The 24,623-nt window shown below is 35.8% G+C and overlaps 1 protein-coding gene across 6 annotated transcripts in view; it reads left to right on the forward strand.

Moving 5' to 3' along the window:
* Window positions 1-24,623, forward strand: part of Foxj3 (forkhead box J3) — a 114,696-nt gene that overhangs the window by 2,840 nt on the left and 87,233 nt on the right. For 5 of the 6 annotated variants that reach the window (XM_048815618.1, XM_048815620.1, XM_048815621.1 and 2 more), the window contains exon 2: window positions 21,736-21,796. In XM_048815618.1, the coding sequence (XP_048671575.1) occupies window positions 21,753-21,796 (44 nt within the window). In that variant the 5' untranslated portion in view covers window positions 21,736-21,752. Of the gene's footprint in view, window positions 1-16; window positions 467-21,735; window positions 21,797-24,623 lie in introns of those variants that run through there. The other variant, XM_048815619.1, reaches the window with a different exon arrangement.

Raw genomic sequence — 24,623 nt, forward strand, 5'->3', positions numbered from 1 at the left:
GCCTCCCGCCCCTCCCCCAGGTGGGGCCCGGGGGAGCTGGACGTGAATCCCGGGGGCGCGGAGTCCGCAGACAGCGACAGTCTCCTTCCCTCCGTGACCTGCGTTCTAGCCTGGGGTAGTCCCCGATCCCGGCGCTATGTGGCTGCTTCCCTTCAAGCTCAGGGGCACTTTTCGGCCAGAAAGGCGGGCAATATCTTGCGCCCGGCGGGTGCCCTTCGGGGTGTGGAGGCCGGTGCGAGGGGCCTTGGTTCCCGCCCATCCTGTTGCTGTGTCCTTTGCTGGCATTAGGGCAAAGGCAACCGTTCCATGCGGACGTGTTGCTGTCCTGTGTGTGTTGCATCGTGCCCACGTGGTAGGGTGTCCCGTGCCCCCCACCTCCCTCCATTTTTGCAGCTGGTGAAGAGGGAGATTAACGGGATGATTTTTCCCTGTGTGATTTTCTCCGGCTGGCATGGAAGGTGTTAAGGTCAGTTTGCTTTGCTGGGGCCCACTGTTTAGATGGAAGAATCAAGAGTTGTACTCGCTGAAATTGAGACCTATAGGGGATACCAGGGTTAGTTTCATTGACATCATTGCTTTTTACTGCTTAGTCCCCAAAAGAGAATAAGCGCTTGGTATTGATGCATTGAGGTGTATAGTTTTCATTTCTCTGTTCTACTTTTTGTGCATATTGTTGTCAAAGGTTTTTCTATTCTGTGTTGCTGCAGTGCATGTCTGTGTTGTTCCTAGCTGAATTCCTGAATGAATAGAGCCAACGAATTATAGATTGGTGGGCATCTTTTACGTCTTTTTCTGATGTTACTTTATTTTTTATTTTGCTTACTATTGAAAAGGTGTGCATGTCATATGGGAATGCATATATATGTACACACATATGTATGCATGTATGTGCATATATATGTTGTAAGGCAGCACTAGATAGTTCCACCTAGTTACCTCCTTCGTGGATGCTCTTTTATTTCACTTTCCTTCTCTATTGAGTACTATTAGACTTGTCTCTTGACACAGGTTTTGAAACCTTTTTCTTTCTTCTTTTTTTTTTTTTTTTCTTAATGTCTTTCCCAGGTTAAGGTTTCCATCTTAACCGTGTTTTGCTCTTTGAGACCATAGATTGCTCTCTCCACAGGGAAGAGACTACTGTAGCAGTGAGAGAAACCTTTTATTCCTTCAAGACCTTAGCGTATAGTTATAGAAAATCAGTAACTTTTCTCAATTTTTTTTTTTCTGATCAGGTGGATTGATTGAACTTTTTGATTTCTGATGTGAATCCGAAGGTTTCTCTTTTTTTGGTTTTGTGTCAGAGTTAAGGTGAATCTTGTTCTTGCGTTTGTGCTGCTGGAGATCCTGGGGAGTTACTCATGCCTTTATTAGGTGTTTTTTGGATGAGGCCAGGGCATGTTTATTTTGGCTCTTTTTAGTTCATAAGTTTGGGTGAAATTAAATATCTTACTGTTTTGAAGTCACTCTTTTATATACTAAAATGGCCAGGATTCTCTTATTTGTTTTTCACATGGTGCAATCATTTTGAGTGCATTTTGATGTTGCTCTTTCCCCTTTAATCTGGTGCAATTGTTAGTATATTCTCCTATATAGACTAAAAATATTTAAGTACATATTCTATCTGCTTTCATTATGCTAAGTATGGGTGGGGCATGGAAAATAGAGAATGTCATTTGGATATACTCTGAGGCTCATATATGTGTGTGTGTGTGTGTGTGTGTGTGTGTATTAAATAAGTCAGCATTTGTTTACTTCTGCATAGTACTATGTTGTCTTTGTGTGAAGTAGTTGATATGAAAAGATACACAGAATAAAATATGGGTCTCTTCAAAAGCTTCAACCTCTGTACTAAGAGGAACAGATTTGTCCTTTTGTTGGAGAAATGGCATATACATCATTTATAATCACCAAACAACATCCAACTCCTGTTTGGAATAACAGTACAACCAAGGTCAAAGGTATATGTAACATGAGAAAGAGGAATTTCCAAAGGGGAAGAGGTGTCTCCCAGAAGATTGAAGGCATATGTGCAAAGGTAGAGAAGTGGAAATTTACAAAAGATATCAAGAGACTCAATTGGTGAATAATAATAATAAGTGAGTTTAGGATTTGTGAGGGTATATTGGGAAAGGACCTTTCAAGGATAAAGGGTTCTAAGGAATGAGGGTAAGATGATATACACTGTTCCTGAGGAAGGCTTTTGTGTCTGCTGAGTGTTCTGGGAGTGGGGAAACTGACTAGAATTTTAAGAATAAGATGATGAAGGCCTGGCATGAGGTAGCAGTTGTGAGAATAAAATAATAGCCAACATTTAGTGAATACTTTTTGTATGGCAACCATCATTCTGTGTGCTTTACATCTCTTTAGTAAATGTTCATCGTAAGGTTTTATAATCATGAAAGGACTTTGGGAAAGTTACTTAACCCTGTGCATTTAATCATTAGCAAATATGAATAGTCAGATGAAGTATAGGTTTTTTCAGTGACAGGGTTATATATTAATGGTAAAAACACATGTGAGTAAATGTGTGTTGAGAGGGAACTAGTAGAGTAGGAAAAGAGCTTTGAGATTTGGAATTTTGGATAACATAATAGACTAATAGGTAAATAAAGCATTCTGAGAAGAATCAGGAAGTATATGAGTTCCACAGAAGCCAAGGAAAGGAAGATTTTCTACAAGATAGGGTTATAGAAGTGTGGCATGCAGTCTTGAAGTTCAGAAACAGTAACCGTGACCATAGTGAAAAGACTATCAAACTAGACCAGAATGAGGTAATTTGTAACCTTAGGATTTTGAAGGGAAGAAATAGCAAGATGCCAGATTTGTTTTTCACAGAATCTGTAGAGATATTACATTCTTGTGTAGTAATTTTATTTATTTTTTCCTAGTGTTTCCTCCAGTCTCATTCTTGCTCACAAAACAGAGCTATTCAAATATTGGAAAATTCACTATTTATTCATCAAAAAAGAAACCAGTGTTCTAAAGACAGCTGTTTTAGCAGTTCTTAAGGTTTTTGTCATTCTTTTAAAAAACACCGTGTAATTCACCCATTTAAAGTATACAGTTTAGTGTTTTTTAGTGTATTCATAGAGTAGTGCAAGTATAACTGCAATAATTTTTAGAATATAATTTCAAAAATAAACTGTGTACCCACTATCAGCCACTATACATTTCCCGGTCCCAGGCAACCACTGTATGTGCCGTGTGTGTGGATTTGCCAGTTTTGAACATTTCCTAAAAAAGAAATCATGCTATCTCATAAGATCTTTTGTGTCTGGCTTCTTTCACTTAGCCTTTGGTTCAAGAGTCATTCATGTTGTAATTGGTATCAGTATTTCATTCTTTTTTATTGCCAAATAATATTCCCCGATGTGGATATACTACATTTTTATCCACTTATCAGTTTATAGACATTTGGGTTGCTATTTGTTTTAACGCTTCTCTGTCGTCATCTGATATTCACCTTACGAGTCCCTTCCATGGCTTTCCTTTTAGATTATAACCTCTGCTATGAATTTTGTTAAGCATTAGGGATATAAAGATGAGACCAGGACATGACCCTTGAACATTCATATAGAGCTTTAATAGTTTGTGTATATTTTCTTGTGTATTATCTCATTTGATCTCACAACACCCTGCAATGTAGGAAAAAGCAATTTGAAGTTTAGGATGACACATTTAAATCATTGGTGGAGCAAATAGGTTTTCTTAGTTTGTGTCTGTGCTCTTTCCACTATTCTATGCTGCTGTGTTACTGAAAGATTCCCATGTAAATTTCTGAAGACAGACTGGGAAATCTACTTACTTGGGGAATCACTGAATTTTAATGATTAATATTTGGGACTTTAAATCACAATTTATCACATTTTGTTGCTTGTTTGTGCTGTGTGATAGACAAGTCATTTTGTATTTCTATCCCCTTTTTGGTACTGAGAATTGAACCCAGGACCTCACTTAGCATCACAACCAGCCTCCTTTTTAAAATTTTATTTTGAGATAGGATCTCCCTAAATTGTCCAGACTAGTTTCAACCATTGCTGGGATTACAGGGGAATGCACTGTGCCTGGCTATTTCTGTCTTTTAGAACTTTAATGAGGGTTAGTGATGATGACAATAGTGGTAGTGATAATAATAATAGCTACAGTTTTTGAGGCCTTATTGGCATAACGGTGTTCTAAGTACTTTGCATTTATTATATAATCCTCACAACTCCTCAAGGGTAGATTTTATTATCAGAGTTTTACAGATGAGGATATGGGAACAGAGAGGTCAAGTAATTTACCTAAGGGTACTTTGCTAGAAATGGAAAGAGCTGGGATTTGAACCCCTGCAGTCTATTTTCAAACTAAATAGCTCTTAATCACTTCACTGTTCTGTTTACTCGTTATGAATTAATAGAGGGTAATATTTCAAGTAAGGACATGAGTATAGTTGGAGAAGCAGTTAAACAGGAGATGCAATGACATTGCATCCACATATTTTAAAAATATGTATCTAACGCTAACACTGTAGTGTTATGGAGATACATGTTGTTAGGCGTTTTGTTTGACCCTGCTAATAGCGTCTCAACTCAGAAATTACATTTTTTTCACTGCTCTTCACTGTTGACTTTTGTTAGTTGTTTAGTTTTCCACATTGCCACTATTCAGAAATGTTGGCTTTTTTCAGCCTTCCTTTAACTGTGATTTTTTGTTTTCCATTTTGAACTCTTAGCTTTTCAGTTCTAGAGAGATACTCTACCTCTTTCACCTCCAAACTTGAAAAATACCACACTAGTATGTTATAACAACTGCCCAAAATTTTGACCATCTTACTAGGCATAACTGGATTTTAGCGCACAAATAAGAACCAAAGCACAGTGTTTTGGTTAAAGAGATTGACTAATACTGAAATTGGAAAAGGCATCTGCTATACAGGATTTTTGATTTAATAGAATTTGTTATAACCAGATTAGCAAAGCATTATTACTGTGGGCCATCTGTTGGGATGTGGAAATAGCTTTGTTACATGGAACCAGATGTTGTACTTATATTTATAACAATGGCATTCTATTTATTTTAAGCAACCTTTTGCAATTAGGTACCTTTGACTGCTGTTCTACTTGACATGTGTGTCAGCTGATGACCTGAGAATGTAATGTCTTTCAAAGTGATTGTTCTTCTGGAGGATCAGAACAAAACAAATGAAACACAAAGCAAATGACTCATGGTGTCAAACTTTAGTTCTTTAACAAGATAAAATGTAGGATAAATGTGGATATGTGACAGGATAATTAGGACCCTGTTTGATTACTTTGACACTATTAATAGGATTAGTTTTTAATAAATACCTAGTTTTGGTTGCTTTAAGATTATTACTTTAAATCTGAAGTGATTTCATTTTGGTATAATTGGACCTATATTAACACTGCACTGTCTGACTTATTTCTCATCATCCCTGGATGAAATAGTCTGTAATGGACTCAAACTTATGAAATGCATTAAGAGGAATTCTTATTAATATATAGTCTTAGGGAATTTTTAGATTCTCCTCGAATGCACCATGTTGTCTATTTTTCATTATCTTCAAATCATGTAGAGAGGGTCATGGATACCATTGAAGAGTTGATCAACTTTTGCATGGTGACCCTGTATCTGAAGGAGACCATACAGTCACCTGACTTTCAGCACAGTTTTTCACCTGGGGTACAAAGCTAAAAGTTGTAACTAAATTTTGCCTAGATAGAGTCCTGCTCAGTGACGTAAATAATATCAAGAAAATTAAGTTGATTTTCTGGTTGTTGAAAGAGTTTGGTACCAGTGTAATCTTACTATAAACCTCAAACATAAGTTGGAATTAGCATTTCCCTGAGACTGAGACGTGATCTTACGTTGACACCGTTAATAGGACTGGTTTCTGATAATTTGAAATTTGTGAGAGAATTGGTTGAGGGGGAAAGACTGCTAGAACTCAATAACAGTTTCAGATTCTCTTTGCTTATAGAGATGGGATTGGGGTGACAGTGTAATATGGTGGAACTAGGTTATTGTTAAGCTACTAGCATTTGGCTGATGGGTACATGGGAACTTATTAAATTATCAAAAGTAATTTAAAAAAGTTTCTGTGGCTTTGCTGTTAAATTTGGGGAATTAATTATAGCCACAGCAATCAAATATGTAGCTGTAAAGAGAGGGTTGCCCATTTCGAATGAAGATGGAGTAGATTGTTATGACAGGAGGTGAATGATACATGGCATCAGTTTCTGATGATACGGTTATGTCTGTAAATCTGTGATACTCTGTATATACAGTAGGTAGGTAAAATGTGTCATAGATTGATGGTTTTGTCCCAACACATGGATAGCAATCAGTATTAGAAATGCGATCTTTGCATATCTCAAGAAATCATGTTTTACATCACTCATTATATAGTATGTGTATTTTTGAAACATTTCCACTTCACATTTGGATGACGTATTTTCAAATCATTTTTTTTCCTCTGATCTGTTGGATTTTGGAAACTTACAGTAGCCCTGCAATATAGGTCAGGAAAATAATATTCTGTTGACAAATGGAGAAAATGAAGCATAGCTAACTAAGACTTATTTAGTATCACTCAATTATTTAGTAGTTGAACAGACACTAGAATTTACACCCTGCATTCTTCTCTAGTCTTGTATTCTTCTTAGTTGAAAATATGACAAAGTTTTAAAGAGGAATAGACTTTAGGTTTTTGAGGTAAAGATGAAAGTTTATGGAGACCCCAAAGGACCAAGACTACTTGGAGCAGAACATATGGTAGTAACAAACCCAGGGGACATAAAACTAATGAGGATAACTTCCTCTTATTAAATTTAGGTCCATATATTGGTATTAGAAACATATTTATTGTTTTTAAAATTCTTGAGAGGATGGGAGGGAATCAGAATAGAATCTTTAAAGGATTGCTAAACAGTGGATTCAGTCTTATTTTACAGAAGTACATGTCTATAAAATTTAGATCTTGAGAAATTATACTTGGAACATGCTTCTACTGAGGGAGCCTGGGTTATGCCACAGTGTGACATCTATTATTGCTTTGCCTGGTAGATAGAAGACTGACAGTATATGAAGAAGTTATAACTGAATAGAAAAAAGGACTGGGAGGAAAACACATGGGTAATTTAAATTTTCTCCTTTGATCTTGTCTGTAGTGAGCCTATTTAATTTTTTATAATAAGAAAAGGGATTTTTATAGTTCAAATGACAATTTGGAAAAATGTGAATCTTTGGACTTGAAGAGCAGTTTAAACACTTTGTACTGTCAGAGCATTTTGCTTTCTTTTGGTACTGAGGATTGAACCCAGGGGTGCTTAACCACTAAGCCACATCCCCAGATCCCTTTATTAAAGTATGTGTGTGTGTATTTATTTTAATATGTATTTTTTTAGTTGTATGTGGACACAGCACCTTTATTTTTATGTGTTGCTGAGGATCGAACCTAATGTTCCATGTGTGCGCTCTACCACTGAGTCCCAGCCCCTTATATTTTATTTAGAGACAGTGCCTAACTGAGTTGCTTAGGGCCTTGCTAAGTTGCTGAGGCTTACTTTGGATCCGTGATCCTCCTGCCTCAGCCTCCCGAGCCACTGGGATTACAGATATGTACAACCATGTCCCACTCCCAGTTCTTTTATATTTTATTTAGAGAGTGGGTCTTGCTAAGTTGCTTAGGGCCTTGCTAAATTGCTAAGTCTGGCTTTGAACTTTGTGATCGTCCTGCCTCAGCTTCCAAGGTCACTGGGAATAGTACTGCACCTAGTGAGTGTTTTGCTTTCTAAGTAGTTAATCAAATGGGTCAAGTTGTAAGTATGTTAAGTATATAAGTTTTTCTTTGCATTAGAATTTGGTAATTTTAGGAAATTAATTATAGTCCCTCAGGAGCACCCAAGACTTTAGGTTTACTTACAGTAATTATTTGTCAATAACTAACCTAAAAATTAACACTCTAGTTTGTAATGAAAACTAGACGTTTTCATCAGGATCTATTTATCTGCTTCCATTCCCTGACAGGTTTCTTCTTTTTTTGGTACCAGGGATTGAACCCAGGAGTTCTTAACCTGAGCTACATCCCCAGCCCTTTTTATATTTTATTTAGAGACACAGTCTCATTAAGTGGCTTAGGGCCTTGGTAAGTTGCTGAGGCTGTCTTTGAACTCATGATCCTCCTGCCTCAGCTTCCCTAGCCTCTGAGATTATAGGCATGCACCACCGTGCCTGGCCTTTCCTGGAAGGTGTCTAATTAAAGAAAAAACAAGTTGTTAGTTTTTTTAAAATTTTTTTTTATTTTTTATTTTAAGGTACTGTTTTTAATCCAGGGACATTGTACTCACTCATTTCTGTCATTTGCTGGATCATTTTACTTGCTGCTGTGTCTTTCCTGAGCATTGTACTAAGTACTAGGGACACAAATGAGAAGCAAGATCCCAGCAAGCAAAGACCACAGCTTTTAATTTGGGAGAGACGTCATAGAGATAGTCTTGAAATATGGAGGTGTCCTGCATTTTCTTCTGTTTACTAGTTTTTAACTTGAAAGGCATTCTGAATGACTGGTTTGCTTTTTTGAAGAACTTAATGCACGTGGGTTGTGGATAGGTAGCTTTAAGAGGCGCTGATGGCTTCTTTGTAAAATATTGAAGATCATTGACCTAAAACATTTCTTCATCTAAGGAGCAGATCTTATTGAGGTATATGACTTGGGCACTCTGATTTACATTACCTTTGCTTTGGGAAATCTTGTATCCACTGTTCTAGGATGGAGGCAGTGTCCTTTTTGCTTTTTATGTTCTCTATAGTCATATTACTTGATGATGGGGACATGTTCTAAGAAATGTGTTGTTAGGTGATTTCATCATTGTGGGAACATCAGAGTGTTGAATAAAGATAGCTGTGATGTCACTAGATGATATGAGGCCCATCTACCATCATATATATGAAATATTATGTTGTGTGTGGCTGAATTACCAACACTGCATGACACATAGTAGGCATCATTATGTATTCATTATACTAATAAAGGACATTTCATGTGTAATCGTAATTTTAAGAAATTTAATATTGCTACAGATAGCTTGTATCAAAAGTTACCCTTAATATAAAGAGATACAGTGGTTCCTAGAATCTTTAATTAATTCTTCATTCAATCTAGTCAGGTAGCCCACTAAAACACTGACAGACATCGGGCTACTCTTAGAACACTAGTAGTCACTGATAGATGAAATGTAGTTTGTTTGTTGTTATCTCTAATTGAGACAGCATTTGCTTCTAACTTCATCTCTTTTTTTTTTTTTTTTTTTTTTTTTTTTGTGGAACAATAGTAGACCTAGCCTTCCGTCTTTCACAAGATAACCTTTCAAATATTTAAAGATGATTATTCTTTCAGCAAATATTTTGGGTACGTGGGCGTGCAAGAATGCCTTGAGCATTGTGAAAAATCCAACAGTAATTAAGAGGCCTAGTTTGTTTGCAAGGAATGAGTACAGATAAAGAGACATGGATTTGCTGAGAAAAGTGTTTTGCTTATGACGATAAAGAAAGCTTCACGGAGGAGATTGTGTTTGAATTAAGATTAGAGATGGTTCATCGTAAGCTGAGCATAATCAAAGACTTTTAAGAGAAAAGTTAGAGGAGTACAAAGAGATCCAGTTTGGTTGTTTCTCAAACTATACAGTATTAAAAATGTTTGTTGTTGTATCTTCAGCATGTGGAGAAATGTATGCCAAATAATTAGGGCTGTGTAAATATTTTTTAAATGAATAAATTGTCATGTTTGGGAAATACTGAACATCCTTTTCTTGGACATTCATAAAGCAATTTTAGGATATTGAACACTTTGATAAGACTTTTAGAGAAAAAAATGTTTTATCTCATTTATTTGAATGCCCACTAACAACTCTTGAAATTCTCTGGAAAATATTATAATGGGTCTCTATGGTAGAAGTGAAATGGAAGGTTGGAAAGTATTTTTTTTCTCTAAGCTAAGCACACCCAGTTTATTCATTCTACTTGCTAATCTGTATCCCTGTGAGCATTGTAGCTTGTAAGTGTTCTTAACATGTGTTGCTCAAAACAGAGTGTAGTACTCCCTTGTGAACTAACCAGTGTGGAGTGCGTGGGACTATTACCCTCCTTGATCTGGATACTATTCTTCTGGTGAAGCCTAAGACTGTATTTTGTTTCTTTTTTAGCAGCTGAGTCACTACCTTGGCTCATATTCAGTTCTCATATTAATTTACAAGAAGTTCTTTGAGTAGATTCAGAGAGATTTCCTATTAGTAGAGCTAACAAATGAATGCCCATTTTTTTTTTTTTTTTCTGATTGAGTCTAGGCTGTTTTCTCAGAAGTACTAGTCATTCTTAGCTTCCTGAAATCTGAGAAAGAATTAATTGTACAATGTAGAGTTTAGCAAGTAACATCCAAATACTTAAGTCCAGCTGTCCTGTTGGGTATAGTCAGAGTATATGAAATCCCCATTTATGCATCAATGAAATCCAACATTTTCCACATGTGCCTTAAATATCTTTTTCCCCTTTTTTGTTATTTTAAAGAAAATTGTGGACACATTTTTTAACCTTAGTATGTGTCTCTAAAAATATATTTTCTTATGTAACCACATGCCATCATTAGATGTAACAAAATTTACAGTATTTCTTAGATATCATCTAATATCCAGTTCATAATCAAATTCCTGATTGTTTAAAAATGCCTTTTTAAGTTTGCTTTTTTAATTGAATCAAGATTCAGGAAGGTTCATATATTATATTTGATTATATTTCTCAAATATCTTTTATCCTAACCATAGCTGTCCTTTTCTCTTACTTTTTGGCATATTTGATTTTTTCTACTCTTCTAGTCTTTTTTCTCTTTATTTGCACTAAATTCTGTTACAATTCCTTTTGAAATATGTATTGGATTATTTTCTTCCTTTACATCAACTCAGCAAGCATTTTGGAATATTTTTATGTACAGAACATATGCTGGGTATTGTGGGAGATATGACAATTTTGACATGTATTGGCTCACTAGGAGCGAGCATTCCAGATGCATATTGAAACAATACGAAGTGGATTGTTTGCCCTCCAGTGGGTCATGTCTTGATGGCTTCCCATTTTTTCCCCCTGGAAAATGCTGCTGGTGGAATCTTTTTAATGTGTCATTTTAATCACATACTGATCAGTAGTCCATGATTGATTCTCCAAATTATGCTGGTTTTGGCCTCTCAGTTTTCCCATTGGCTCCTATTACCTTCCTCAAGTGCAACTAATTGCAAGTTTGTATTATCATGTAGCATTTCATTTCAGCAACAAGATTGTAAACATCTTGAGAGCAGAAATCATGTTGTTTTCTTTTTCTGTGTAGTACTGGAAACAAGAACATTTGGAGAATCCTGGTTCATATACCAGGCCTGTTCTTACTACCTTCCTTAAGTTATCTGGAGTTTCTTTCAGTTAAAAGGAAATAATGTAGATCTGGCTCGCATTCCAAAAATCTCCTTAAAAAGAGTCCATTCAGTGGTCTGAATCAGGAATGACAGATAACATGGTTTGCACATTACCACTTCTTCATTACCTTGGCTGTGACAACTATTAATTTCTGGTTGTATTTAGACATGACCTTCTCAAGTACTCTAGGCAGCCATTATTGGTTGAGCATGATTGGTAAATGATATGAAACCTTTCTGCCTGAACTGATATTTTTAGTATTAACTGGTATGCCAGAATCACCTGAGATAACTGTTTGTTTGTTTGTTTCGGTTTTTTTTGGTGGTCCTGGAACTTGAACCAGGGATGCTCTACCACTGAGCTACCTCTCTTATTCCTTTTTATTTTGAGATGGGACTCGCTAAGAACTTGTGCCTTCGGCCTCAGCCATTTGAATCACTGGAATTAATAGGTGTGTCACTGAGCCAAGCTGGGCAGCTTTTAATTAATAAATTTCCTGGGTTTTGTCCCATATGCCTAAATCAGAATTTCTGGGAATAGGATAGAAATGATTCTTGTGAAATCAGCATTGATTTTTATACTGACTTCGGGAGCAGGCAAGTATTTTTATTTTGTTAAAACAATTCTACTAGTAGAGACTATAACAAACTATCTTTTCATTTGCAGTACAGCATTTTCTTCTGACAACCAGTAAGTTCTAATAGGTTCAGTTTTCTTTTTAGGGGTATGGTAGGATTTCTTGCTTTGAATTACACCAGGCAAAGCACATGAATCAAATGCCCAAGATAAAGATACAGGATCCAGAGAAGTGGCATCTTGGTTTTCTAAATATAACTGAGCTCAGATTTAAAGCCTCAAAACACTTTAGCCGTCTGAAAGCTTGTTTTGTTTTTGTTTAGTGAGTACTTTAAAAGTTGTTTAAAATGGAAGAGTTTAACATTTTTGGAGTGGATCTCTTTTGGACTTTTAATATTTCATATATTCAATAAAGGTGATATAAACATACAGTGTGATTTAATTTCATATACATTTGTCAGGTTTTCCATAAAAACAAATTTATAAATTGGGGGGGAGAGTTCTTTATTAGACCACATGATTTGATTTTGCGTCTGGATATTGTGGTTAAGTTATTGAGCAAAGTATGGAGACTGAAGCTTCAGGATTATCCAGTGAGTTAATGACAGACCCAGAAATAGAATCCTGTGTTATTTGCTTGGGTTATGATTTGGTTTGAAGAGGGTGGCCTGTGATCTGTTTACATAAATTGCAGGAAGTAAGGTTTGGGGTTTGGAAGAAGGCTCAGCACTGTGATGGTTGGTCAGGAATCTCCCCTCCCCCTACATTTGCCACCTGTTTTCTTGATACTAGTTTTAAACTATGGAAGGAAAAGAGGCAAGTTAGTTCAGTTTTAACACTTATTACTCTTACACATAAGTCTAAAAAGTGGAAGCTGATTGTTGAGTAGCATCCTTTTTCACATCTTCCATTTGTCTCTTCCTGGCCCTGGTCTAGTTTTAGAAGAAGGATATAGCCAATGAGTTGATTTTTAGATAGAAATAAAGTGGTTTTATTTAGGAATTTTTCAGGTGTATGATTCTTTTTATGGACTGTGCATATATCTTTGTTAAACATATTTAGTGAGTAAATAGTATGGTTTGGAAATAGTGGAGGCTACCAGAAAACAGACTCCACTGAATGGTTCAAGGGGTTATCAGTTTGAAAATAATTGCTAATTGTAGAGTAATTTCTGGTGAAATCTTTACTTTTCCCCTCCCCTTCCTGTTCCAGCTTTGGGACTTGGGAATGGATCTTGTGGCACTAACCTGATAAATAAGAACATTTGTGTTTGGTGGATCTGAACTTATTTTTTCTAACAGCTTTGTTGTGATGTACTTCACATACCATACAATTCACCTATGTAAATTGTAAAATTCAGTATTTTTTAAGTATGTTCACAGGATTGTGCAATCATCACTACAGTCTAATTTTAGAATATGTTCCTCCCCCTCTAATGGAAACCCCATACTCTCTAGCAGTGAATCCCTATTCACTTTTTATCTCTCTTCCTTCCCTGCTAGCCCTAAGAAACTACTTAATTTAATCCAGCTTCTCATCTGTAGTCTAGTTACTAATATAAATTAGTATATTGTGGATATTTGATGTAAATGGAATCACACAATATGTAGTCTTTCTTTCACTTAGCATAATGTTTTCAAGGGTTGTATGTGTTGTAGCACAGATAATTTTTTTTTAATTGTCAGAGTATTCCTTTGCATGAATATAACACATTTGTCCATCCATCAGTTGATAGGCATTTAGATTCTTTCCACTTTTTTGCTTTTATGATTTAATGCTGCTGTGAACATTCTAGTTTGGCTTTGCTGTGGATATATGTTTTCATTTGGGGTATATTTATATCCTAGGAGTGGAATTGCTGGTTCATATGGTAAATCTGTGTGTGCTTTTTGATGAACTGACAAACTTTTTCAAGGGGTTGCAGCAGTTTACATTCACTGACAATATATGAGGATTGCAATTTCTCCACGTTTGCAACACTTGTTCTTACCTTTTTGATAATAGTTATCCTAGTAAGTGTGAAGTAGTATCTCATTGTGGTTTTGATTTACAGTAAACTAGGCAGAAATCATTTTACACAAAGAGGGAAGCCCCCAAATGCCCCTTTTGTACAGATACCCACAGATTAGTTTTATTCAGAATAAGGGATAAATTTTTGCTCATACTAGAGGAAATTTAGCCGTAGTTTGGAATCTGTACTCAAAATATGCATGCAGTCAGGACAGCTAATTCAACTAACTGATTTGCTGCTGAATTTGTTTACTTTTGACTAATATTAACAGTTGTAAATAGAGCAGTACCACTGGTATTTGGAACAGTCCTTACAAAGTCATGGTTGTTAGCCACAATATTTTACTTCTTTTTATATCACCAGTTCTCTTTGTATACCTGGGCTTTCTCCTCTTTAGTGAAATTTTTGATATTGAAGATTTTTTTAAAAATATTTTTCTCAGGATTCCCTCCCTCCCTTTCTCCCTCCCTCCCTTCCTTCCTTCCTTTCTCTTTCTCTTTCTTTCTTTCTCTCTCTCTTTCTTTCTGTCTTTCTGTCTCTCTCTCTCTCTTTCTGCTGGAAGTTGAACCCAGGGCCTTGTGCATTCGAGGCAAGTACTCTACCATCTGAGCTACATTCCCACCCAGTCCCTTAATATTGAAGATTTTGAGAACCTTCTCAGTAGTTTTCCTCTTGATCATATTGACAACAGTCTTACATGTAAAATCCAGCAAGCCTTTGATGTCTTTAAGTAGTTTGCACCCAGAATAAATTTCAAAAGTGTCCTTTGGTCAACTTTCAGGAATTCTTGGTCCAAAATGGAGATATTCTTTTTTAATTTTTCTTTATTCTCGTCATCCCCAGGAAGAGGAGGGTCAACCTTGTCACTGAATGACATTTTTAAATATTGTTGTATTAACATTTGGTAGAGTAACTGGGTCATCATCTCCTTCATCATCCATTCCCAAATCTTCCTACGTGGTCTTGATAGTTATAGATTGGCAGTTTTTATATCAGCTTCAAATATCTCTCCATCAAAACTCTGCAGCTTAATTGAAGGCATGGTGTTTGGTCTGAAGAAGAAAGCTGACCAGAGGCTGAGGGGAGTAGGATGGTGTCTGCTCAGAAGAGAAAGATAGAGTACAAGGCCATACTGCCTTTCCTGAATTCTTAATGTAAATTTTTTTTAAAAAAATATCTTTATTTTACTTATTTCTTTTTATGTGGTGCTGAGGATCAAACCCAGGGCCTTGCACATGCTAAGCGAGCGCTCTACCACTGAACCACAACCCCAGCCCTGTAAATGTTTTTGATTGACTGGCTTTATTGCACTTTCCATTTACTTTCACATTATATAGTTTGTGGGTAAACTTTTATTTTCTCATACTCTTGATTCTTAAGCCTCTTGCAGTTTAAGTTTTACCCTGACTCTTCCACAAAACCCACTCTTTGTGGTAGTCTCTTTTCAGTTTATATCCATTGTGGTTTGTATTTTACACTAATGCTTTTTTCTTCCTTAGATCACTTGCTGCTGTCAGAAGTACAATTTTTTCCAGGCGTATTAGTTTTTAAAATAAGTTCCTCTGTTTGGCCTCTCTTCTGATATTCCCAAGGTGAAATGAGGATTCCTACAATTTTTTAAAAAATATCTTTATTTTGTTTATTTTTATATGGTGCTGAGGATCAAACCCAGTGCCTCACATGTGCGAGGTAAGCACTCTGCCGCTGAGCCACAACCCCAGACCCACCCTCACAAATTTAATCTGTCTGAAAGCAGATGTCTTCTTAGCTCAAGCTGCACCATTGCTTTCAGGTTTAGCTAGTGCAGCTGAGATGGACAACACATTGCTACTCATGCAGCAGAATTCTTTTCTGTGTACTACTTTTTCTGGTAGATTTCTTTTATACTGGCTGATTAAAGCACAGGTTACTTTCATGGCTGATTTAATGATTATATGTGACTAACGATGTAAAAAATAATAATGTTAAAATAATCTTCATCAAAGAGTTGTTTTTTCATGGATCTTAGTGAGTTATATACTTTTCAAATCTTTTGAAAGATGGGGCTGAATTCAGAAGGTTCAAAAAGAAGAAATAGCCTCTTGATCTCTAGGGCAATGTTTATTTTCAAGAAACTTTTCTTACCTTTGGTATTATATTGATGCTTTCTCAGTTACTAACATAGTAAACAGAGGTATGAAGTTTTCTTTTTTTTATGGCAGAGGAAAATGAGCCTCAGAGAAATTAACAATATATCCAAAGTCACACAGAAACTGTTGAAATTTCAGGGTAGATCTTTAGATCAAAAGTCATCATTGTTTTAATTTTGTTGTAAATTACAAAGAATTATATCTCTGGATGGGAAAGAGGAGATCCCTTGTAAGAATTAACTTGGGAACTTTTTGAAAATAGTCCAATTTCACCTCCTGCCCCCCCAAATAATGCATATTATACAACTGTTAGTTTGTTATAACAGCAGCTTCCTAAATCTGAACACTTTGTAACGTTTTTTTTTAATATTTATTTTTTAGTTTTCAGTGGACACATCTTTATTTATTTATTTTTTTAAAGAGAGAGAGAATTTTTAATATTTATTTATTTATTTTTTTAGTTTTTTTTCGGCGGACACAGCATCTTTGTTTGTATGTGGTGCTGAGGATCGAACCCAGGCCGCACGCATGCCAGGCGAGTGCGCTACCGCTTGAGCCACATCCCCAGCCCCAACATCTTTATTTCTATGTGGTGCTGAGGATCGAACCCAGCGCCCCGCGCATGCCAGGCAAACGCGTTAACCACTTGAGCCACATCCCCAGCCCATGTAACTTATTAATATACTCTCGATGTGAAGGAATTCCACATTCTTCTGTTGGTAATGAAATGTGATGCAGTAAATAAGCATGTTTTGGAGCATACTTGTTACTGGATGACTGACTTTAAAATTTTTTTTTATTTGTTGTTTTTACATATACATAACAGTAGGGGGTGTATTTTGACATATTTTACATACATGGGGTACAACCCATTACAATTTTGATCCCGTTCTTGTGGTTGACATGATGTGGAGTTACACTAATCATGTATTCTTATATGAGCATAGGAAAGTTATGTCCGATTCATTCTACTGTCCTTCCTATTCCTGTCCCCCCTCCCTTCCCTTATTCACCTTTGTCTAATCCAGTGAACTTCTATACTTCCCCTTCCTACCCTTCCTTATGGGTTAGCATCCACATATCAGAGAGAACATTTACCTTTGATTTTTTTGGGACTGGCTTGTTACACTTAGCATGATATTGGATGACTGACTTTTACTATCCTTATTTTGTGTTATTCTATACAAACTCTTATGATACATAGTGGTTTTTGAGGGATTTGGAGAAAATACTACTAAACTACATAAATTATGAATGTAATTGAATAAGATAATATGATCAGCTGAAGTTGGTGCCACAGAGACATAAGTTTTAGCTTGGAGGATACCAATGAAAGATCCTGACTTTTGGTGTGAACCTTAACCTTTTATGAGATTTTCATGTTGCTGGTTAGCTGCCTATTAAGGAGAAGATTGACATATGTTTGTTTTTCTTCAGTCAGCAAGTTTGAGACTGGGGATACTTTTTAGGGACAATAAATTTAGGTGAAAAATGGAGAAATCTGAGACTAAAGCATTTAGGAAATTAGAAAGATAACCAGGATCTAGAATTAGTAGTAACTGGTAACTGATTCTAAGGGTTATGATGTTTGGGGGGCTCAGTGTGTAAGATCATTGTTACTTGCCTGAGTTCTGAACTGAGAAATAAAACAAGAATAAGCAGATGAAGAAACAATTTGTAATACATTTTTTAAATTAATTTTTTTATTCAGGTAAAATTCATATGCCATAAAGTTCTTCATTTTAGAGTATACAATTTAGTGATTTTTAAAAAATATCTTTTTTTGGTTGTTGATGGTCCTTTATTTTATTTATATGTGGTGCTGAGAATTGAACCCAGGGCCTTACACATGCTAGTCAAGTGCTTCACCACTGAGTCACAACCTCAGCCCCAATTTAGTGGTTTTTATTATAGTCACCAGATTTTGTGCAGCCATTATCACTATGAGACAGAATATTTTCATTTTCCCTGAAAGAACTTAGTAGCAGCCACTCTCTATCTGCCACCCCACCCCAAATCTCCTGGAAAGATCCAACCTATTTCTATCTCTATGGATTTGTTTATTCTGGATATTTTGTGTAAATGGACTGATATAGTATGTGGCCTTTTGTGACTTTGTGTCTGACTTTTTCATTTAGCAAAAGGCTTTTTTTAAAAACAATTTTCTTTAGGTATACATACAGTAGATTATATTTTGACATATTTATACATGCTTAGAGTATAATTTATTCTAATTAGGATCCCATTTTTGCAGTTGTACATGATGTTGAGTTTAACTGGTCATGTATTCATATATGAACATAGGAAAGTTATGTCTTGATTCATTCTATTGTCTTTCCTATTCCCATCCCTCCCCCACCCCTTATTGTTTATTAGCATCTACCTATCAAGAGAGAATATTAGGCCCTTGGTTTTTTGGGTTGGCTTATTTCACTTAGCATGGTAATCTCCAGTTCCATTCATTTTCCAGCAAATGCCATAATTTCATCCTTCTTTAAAACCGAGTAATATTCCATTATTTATATATACCCTATTTTCTTTATCCATTTGTCTGTTGAAGGGCACCTAGGTTGGTTCTATAGCTTAGCTTTTGTTGCTTGAGCTTTTCAATACATTGATGTGGCTGCATCACTGTATTATGCTGATTTGAAGTCCTTTGGGTATATGCCAAGGAGTAGGAGAACTCAGTCAAATGGTGGTTTCATTCCAAGTTTTCTGAGGAATCTCCATTTGCAGTCCCACCAGCAAAGTATGAGTGAATCTTTTTCTCCCACATCCTCGCCAACATTTATTGTTAGTATTCTTGATCATTGAGCCCAGGGGTGCTTAAACACTGAACTACATTTCCAGCTCTTTTTTTATTTTTTTATTTTGAGATAGTGTCTTGCTCAGTTGCTTAGGACCTCACTAAGTTGCTGAGGCTGTCTTTGAGTTTGTGATTCCCCCTCCTCAGCCACCAAGTCACTGAGAAACTATATGCACCATCACACCTGGCCCCTTTTGGTTTTGATAAAACCAATATTGTAGAATGTGACTTAGATTTGATAGCCAAATGAATTGGCTAACTCCATAGCCTCTTATACTCACCTGCTCATGGGATAGCCTACCTTAGAGGATGTTTTGTGTCAGCAGAGCAGATATATTAAAATCACAGCCTTATAGAATCCTGAATGGAGAGAGAAAAGAAAGACTTAACTCCTGGGTGTAGTCTGCCCACCTACCATGATACCTCTTTGGAGAAGAGTAGGCTAAGAGGCCAGGAGTGTTTAGAGAAATTTGTTCTATAGAAACCAAAAGTTGAAAATGGGTGTACTGCTCTAGTAAAGGGGAAAAAAAAGTTAAGCAAGAAACCTGAAAGGGAAAAAAAAAAAGAAAAAGAAACCTGAAAGCCATTTTTAGATGAAAAGGTTGTCCTGTTTTGTCAGGATAGGAAGTATATCAAGGAAAATGATGAGTTCCATTTTAGATATGGTAAATTTGGTATTTTCAAGAGAGAACATTTATGTTTGGATATCAGGAGATTTCTCCCTGATTTAAAAATATGAGATTAATCTGCATATAGGCAATTAAAATACAGGACTAGGTAAATCACCTATAAAGTAAAACAGTAGAGAAAGGTGTCCAGTAATTTCTATATCCGAAATCTTTGTGGTTTTGAGTATACTAACTTATGTTTCTTTGTATCTTGCTATCAGTGACTCATTTCTGATTTTTGTGAGTTTTGATTGTGAGTTCATTTACTCACATTCATTTATTTTGGAATTCTACTTGTGGGACTTATTCTAGGCCTACAGCAAGGATGAGTTTCCCTAGAATCTGCATTTGCTTCTGTCAGGATCAGGTGGGGGATACTACTATCCTTCAGCTGCCCTAAACAAAATTCTAGGTATGAAGCTTTTAAAACTAAAAATCTAGGAGAGGTTTAACTTGTGGTTGTTAACTATCAGGGAGACACCACTGCATTGCTGTAATAGCACCATCATCTTGCCAACACTTAGTGCCAAGGGTACAAAAGCAACATTCCTTAAAGTTCTCTTTGGTAAGACTTGCACCCCAAGAGGTCTTAAAATTGCAAGTTGGAATTTGTAAGATATGCCAAAAATGCCCTAAAGGTGAAAGAAAATTGCTTTTTTTTTCTTTTCTGCATACCTTCCAAGTTTCCCTCTTTCTTTTAATTTTTGGCTTCAGCTCATACCTTATTCTCTGTCAGGCTTTAGATTTCTTTTTAAAGGTTTAAAAATACGTTATCCAGCTATTTGGTTATTTTCAGACCAATCCATCCATCTTATCATTATAGCAGAAATAGAAGTGTCTGTCATCTGTCTCTCTTAAGTGTATACAGGGACAATTAGTTGCTGCGAATCATTCAGTCTCTGAATCAAAGGTTATAAATTTAGAACAAAATCCAGTGTTTTGTTTGACAGGTTAGTATGTAGACAACAAAATTTAAGATATTTCAAATAATATTTTGAATTTCTTCTTTTGAAAAATTGGAAGTTCTTAAAATACTGGGTCTAAAATATTCTTGCCTAGCAACATTTGGCTAGATAGAACTGGGAGTAGCAGCTGATCCCTTCCTATTAAACATGCTCTTTTTAGTTGCTCACAGTCTTTACCTCTTGTCTAGTATACATGTATGTATACAGTTAAACCAATTCGAACAAACCCACATGATAAATAAGATGTGTAGGTGGTATTATCTCCAAGTTTCAGCTGAAAGAACTGGAGTTCAGTGAGGTTGTATAAATTCTTCAAGGTCTCAATAAGTCACAGTTAGAATTTGAACCTAGAACTTATTTTAAAGCTCCTTCTGTTCTAGTGCTCTTAACTTTTTTTTTTTTTTTAAGCAATGGAACTGTTACTTCAGATGAAGTCTTAGTGCAGTTCAGTATATATAAAACCAATAATGGTAGCACTGCTTTTATTGAGGAGTAGTTGTGTATATTGTGGGGAGATAAATTAATGTGGTGTAGTAGAGACTTGCATGCTTAACTCTATAATAGCTTTTAGGTATCCCTCTGGAATGCTTAGGATTCTCCTAAACAGTTTGGATACACTCTCTCTATTCTATAAATATAACTATTTGTTAAATTTTATGAGCAGGCTTCTCATGTCACAGTTTGGTGTGTGTGTATGTGTACCAGGGATTGAACTCAGGGGCACTCAACTACTGAGTCACATCCCCAGCTCTGTTTTGTATTTTATTTAGAGACAAGGTCTCACTGAGCTGTTTAGCCGTTGCTGAGGCTGGCTTAGAACTTGCAATCCTCCTGTCATAGCCTCCCGAGCTGCTGGGATTACAGGTGTGTGCCACCGTGCCCAGCCACGTCACACAGTTTTAATGTGTTTATTTCTGTCATATTTCCGGTATGTGTGTCTTCCTCAGTGTAATCCTTTTTATCAATCTGTAGTATTTTTTGTTCATGTGATTTTTGTGTTCTGATAATGGTGATTCGTCTTCTGTTTCTTTTTTCAGATGTTTTAATTAGAATTGTCGTGTAATTTATAGTTCTAACATGCTTAGGAACATGTAATAATTAACTCTTATTTATTTTTTAGATTCTCTTTGTGGCCAGATGGGTTTGTATGGACAGGCTTGTCCATCTGTAACTTCATTAAGGTGAGTGCTCTTTTTCTTTTTTTTTCGGTGGGTGGATACCAGGGATTGAATTCAGGGGTACTCGACCACTAAGCCACATCCCCAGCCCTGTTTTGTATTTTATTTAGAGACAGGGTCTCACTGAGCTGCTTAGGGCTTTGCTTTCGCTGTGGCTGGCTTGGAACTTGCAAACCTTCTGCTTTAGCCTTCGGAGCAGTTAGGGTACAGGCATAAGCCACTGTGCCTGGCAAGTGCTCTTTTTCTTTGTTGAGATATTCAATTCTTGAAAAAAATTTTACCAGTCAAGGCATATTACAATGAATTTAAAGGTATATCTCAGAATAAAATATTACTGTTTTGTCAAGTAGTACAATTTGAGTATAGAGATATTTTTGCTTTCAGAGATTTTTTTGTTAATGAGATTTGGATCTGCTTTTAATATCTGTTTAGTGAACTAAGTAAATTTAGTGTATAATCTTATACATGAAATGACGTGTTTTGTACTTTTTAGTTGTTTCTTTTCTTTTAAAAACTACCCTTTCTCCCTGTTTAAATTAGCAGATAGTAAATTTTGGACTAACTTCTTTACAGATTAAATATTACTGAGGATACTAGTTTTAACTTGTTTTTGAGGAATGGTGTAAATATCTGAATTGCCATCATTTACAATAGTAAAATGTAAAAATGCAGGAATTTTTAAGTTGTTGCTCAGTAGTTTTTGGAATTAGCAATTCCTTCTATAAATTAAAGCTTATGTGAAATTCATGGATAAAGCAGGTACATATGGGACTTTTTTGTTTGTGTAGACATCCATGGTCTACTCTCATAGTAGCCTCTGAAAACTGAGACTCTTACAAAAATAACCTTAACCTAATCTGTTCATTGAAATCATCTTACAGATTAGAATGTAAGTGTTGATGACAGCATGTACTAGTTACATGTGATATTGCCAAAGTTAGCTGTATCATTTATACATTTAGCATATTGAGCACCTAATATCTAATCAGCCACTATCCTAATATAATAGGTAAAAATCATATATTCATGGAATATGCATTCTGGTTAGGGGATAATTAATAAAATAAGTAGAAGAATCTGTTAGATAGTAAAAGTAATAAGGGCTAAGAAGAAAATTGAAATGGAGAACAGGAATAAGATATAGAGTATATGTTATTTAAACAGGTTAGCCAGAGAATGCTTCATTGAAAGGTGACATTTGAATGAAGAGCTGAGTGATGGAATGAGCCGTATACTGGGTATGTGGATGATGAACATTCTGGGCAGAGAAATTCCAGGAAATGCCAAGGCAGAAGTCTGCTCTGTGTATTTGAGGAACATTGAAGAGGCCAGTGTGGTTTGAATAAATGATCAAGAGAGTTGGAATTGTCCTATTATGGAGGGCAGGAGGAAAGAGAAGGGATATAAAGTTGCTAGAAACATGAATGTGAAGTCAAGGAATTCTTAGATTTGAAAGAGATTCTGGTTGTCTAGACTCCCACAAACGAAAATGAACAGTGAAATTGCCCTTTAATTTTTGGGTACTTGAATTTTCAGCAGGTAAAGACTGTTATTCTCTTCCTCAGAAGGTAAACGTTATGCCATTATGGCATTTCTTTCCATGAGAATGCATTTTTTTTTTATCTTATAATAGTGGTTCTTTTTCTACTTAACTCATGCCTGCCACCTATATAGCTCTGAAAAGAATTAAAAAAATAATTTCATTAGTTTCTAAAGCTGTTCTAGAATTAATTTGACTTAATGTTGATTTCTCCTTAGTATGATGAGAGGAGTCATTTTTGAATATTTAAAACTTTGGATAAATTTACATCAGGATATTTTGTAGACTTTAGTCTTCCACTAACTAGATTTCCTTAAAGATATTTTAGTAGTGGAATATGCTGAAACAATACTGTATTAAGGCCATTGACTGAAAATTTAAATCCTTTAACTTGAATATTTAATTTAGGTTAAGCTGATATAGGCATTGGTTTAGGAATAATATATGTCTGGATGTTTTGCTTGATAAAATTGTAGAACTGGAAAGTATGATAAAAGAGAAGAGATACTATAAATTATTTATAATTTATCCTTTGTGCTATAATTCCTGTGCACCATATTGTAGAATCAGAATTATTAAACCAAGACGCCTAATACCATCTGAGTCACAGTATTTTGTATCTTTATGTATGTCTTTCATTTCTGTAATATTCTATATGGCTCATCTCTGAAGCAAAGAATTCCATTCTTAGATGTATAGATAGAAGACTATTATCATTTGCATTTCTAAGCGGAAGCCAATATTGGTTTGAGATAAGAGGATAAAAAGACTGATTTTTTTGGGGGGGGGGCAGCAGAAGAGGATAAAACAGGATAACTTAAAACTACAATAAATGCTGATCTACTTTTTCCACAATTACCAGAAATGCTTCCCCTCTACCAGCTACATTACCCAAATAAGAAGAGAACCAGAACTCTTAAAGTAACTTAGACACCCACTGAAAAATACTGCTTGTTTGCCTTACCTCTCTTGTATATACTACTGTGTATATGATTATGCATACTACGTGTTTATTTATGAAGTAGCTAGCCTCAAGACCGGGAGCACATGAGTTGGTGGGGAAGAAATGGATATATGGCTGGACATGAGAACATGGGTAGGCATGTACGGTTTTATAAGCACAGGTATGAGTGGGAGTGCACAGTGTATATGTAAGTGAAGGTAAGGAGTGGGATGAAAATAGTGAAGTATTTTTAAAAAATTTTGGGTTAGGATAGTTAGTAAATAGATTAAAACTCTCCCTTGGGGATGTGGCTTAAGTGGTAGCGCGCTCGCCTGGCATGCGCGGGG

This window comes from Marmota marmota, unplaced genomic scaffold (genome assembly GCF_001458135.2).
Source record: "Marmota marmota marmota unplaced genomic scaffold, marMar, whole genome shotgun sequence".
In the NCBI taxonomy this organism is placed as follows: domain Eukaryota; kingdom Metazoa; phylum Chordata; class Mammalia; order Rodentia; family Sciuridae; genus Marmota; species Marmota marmota.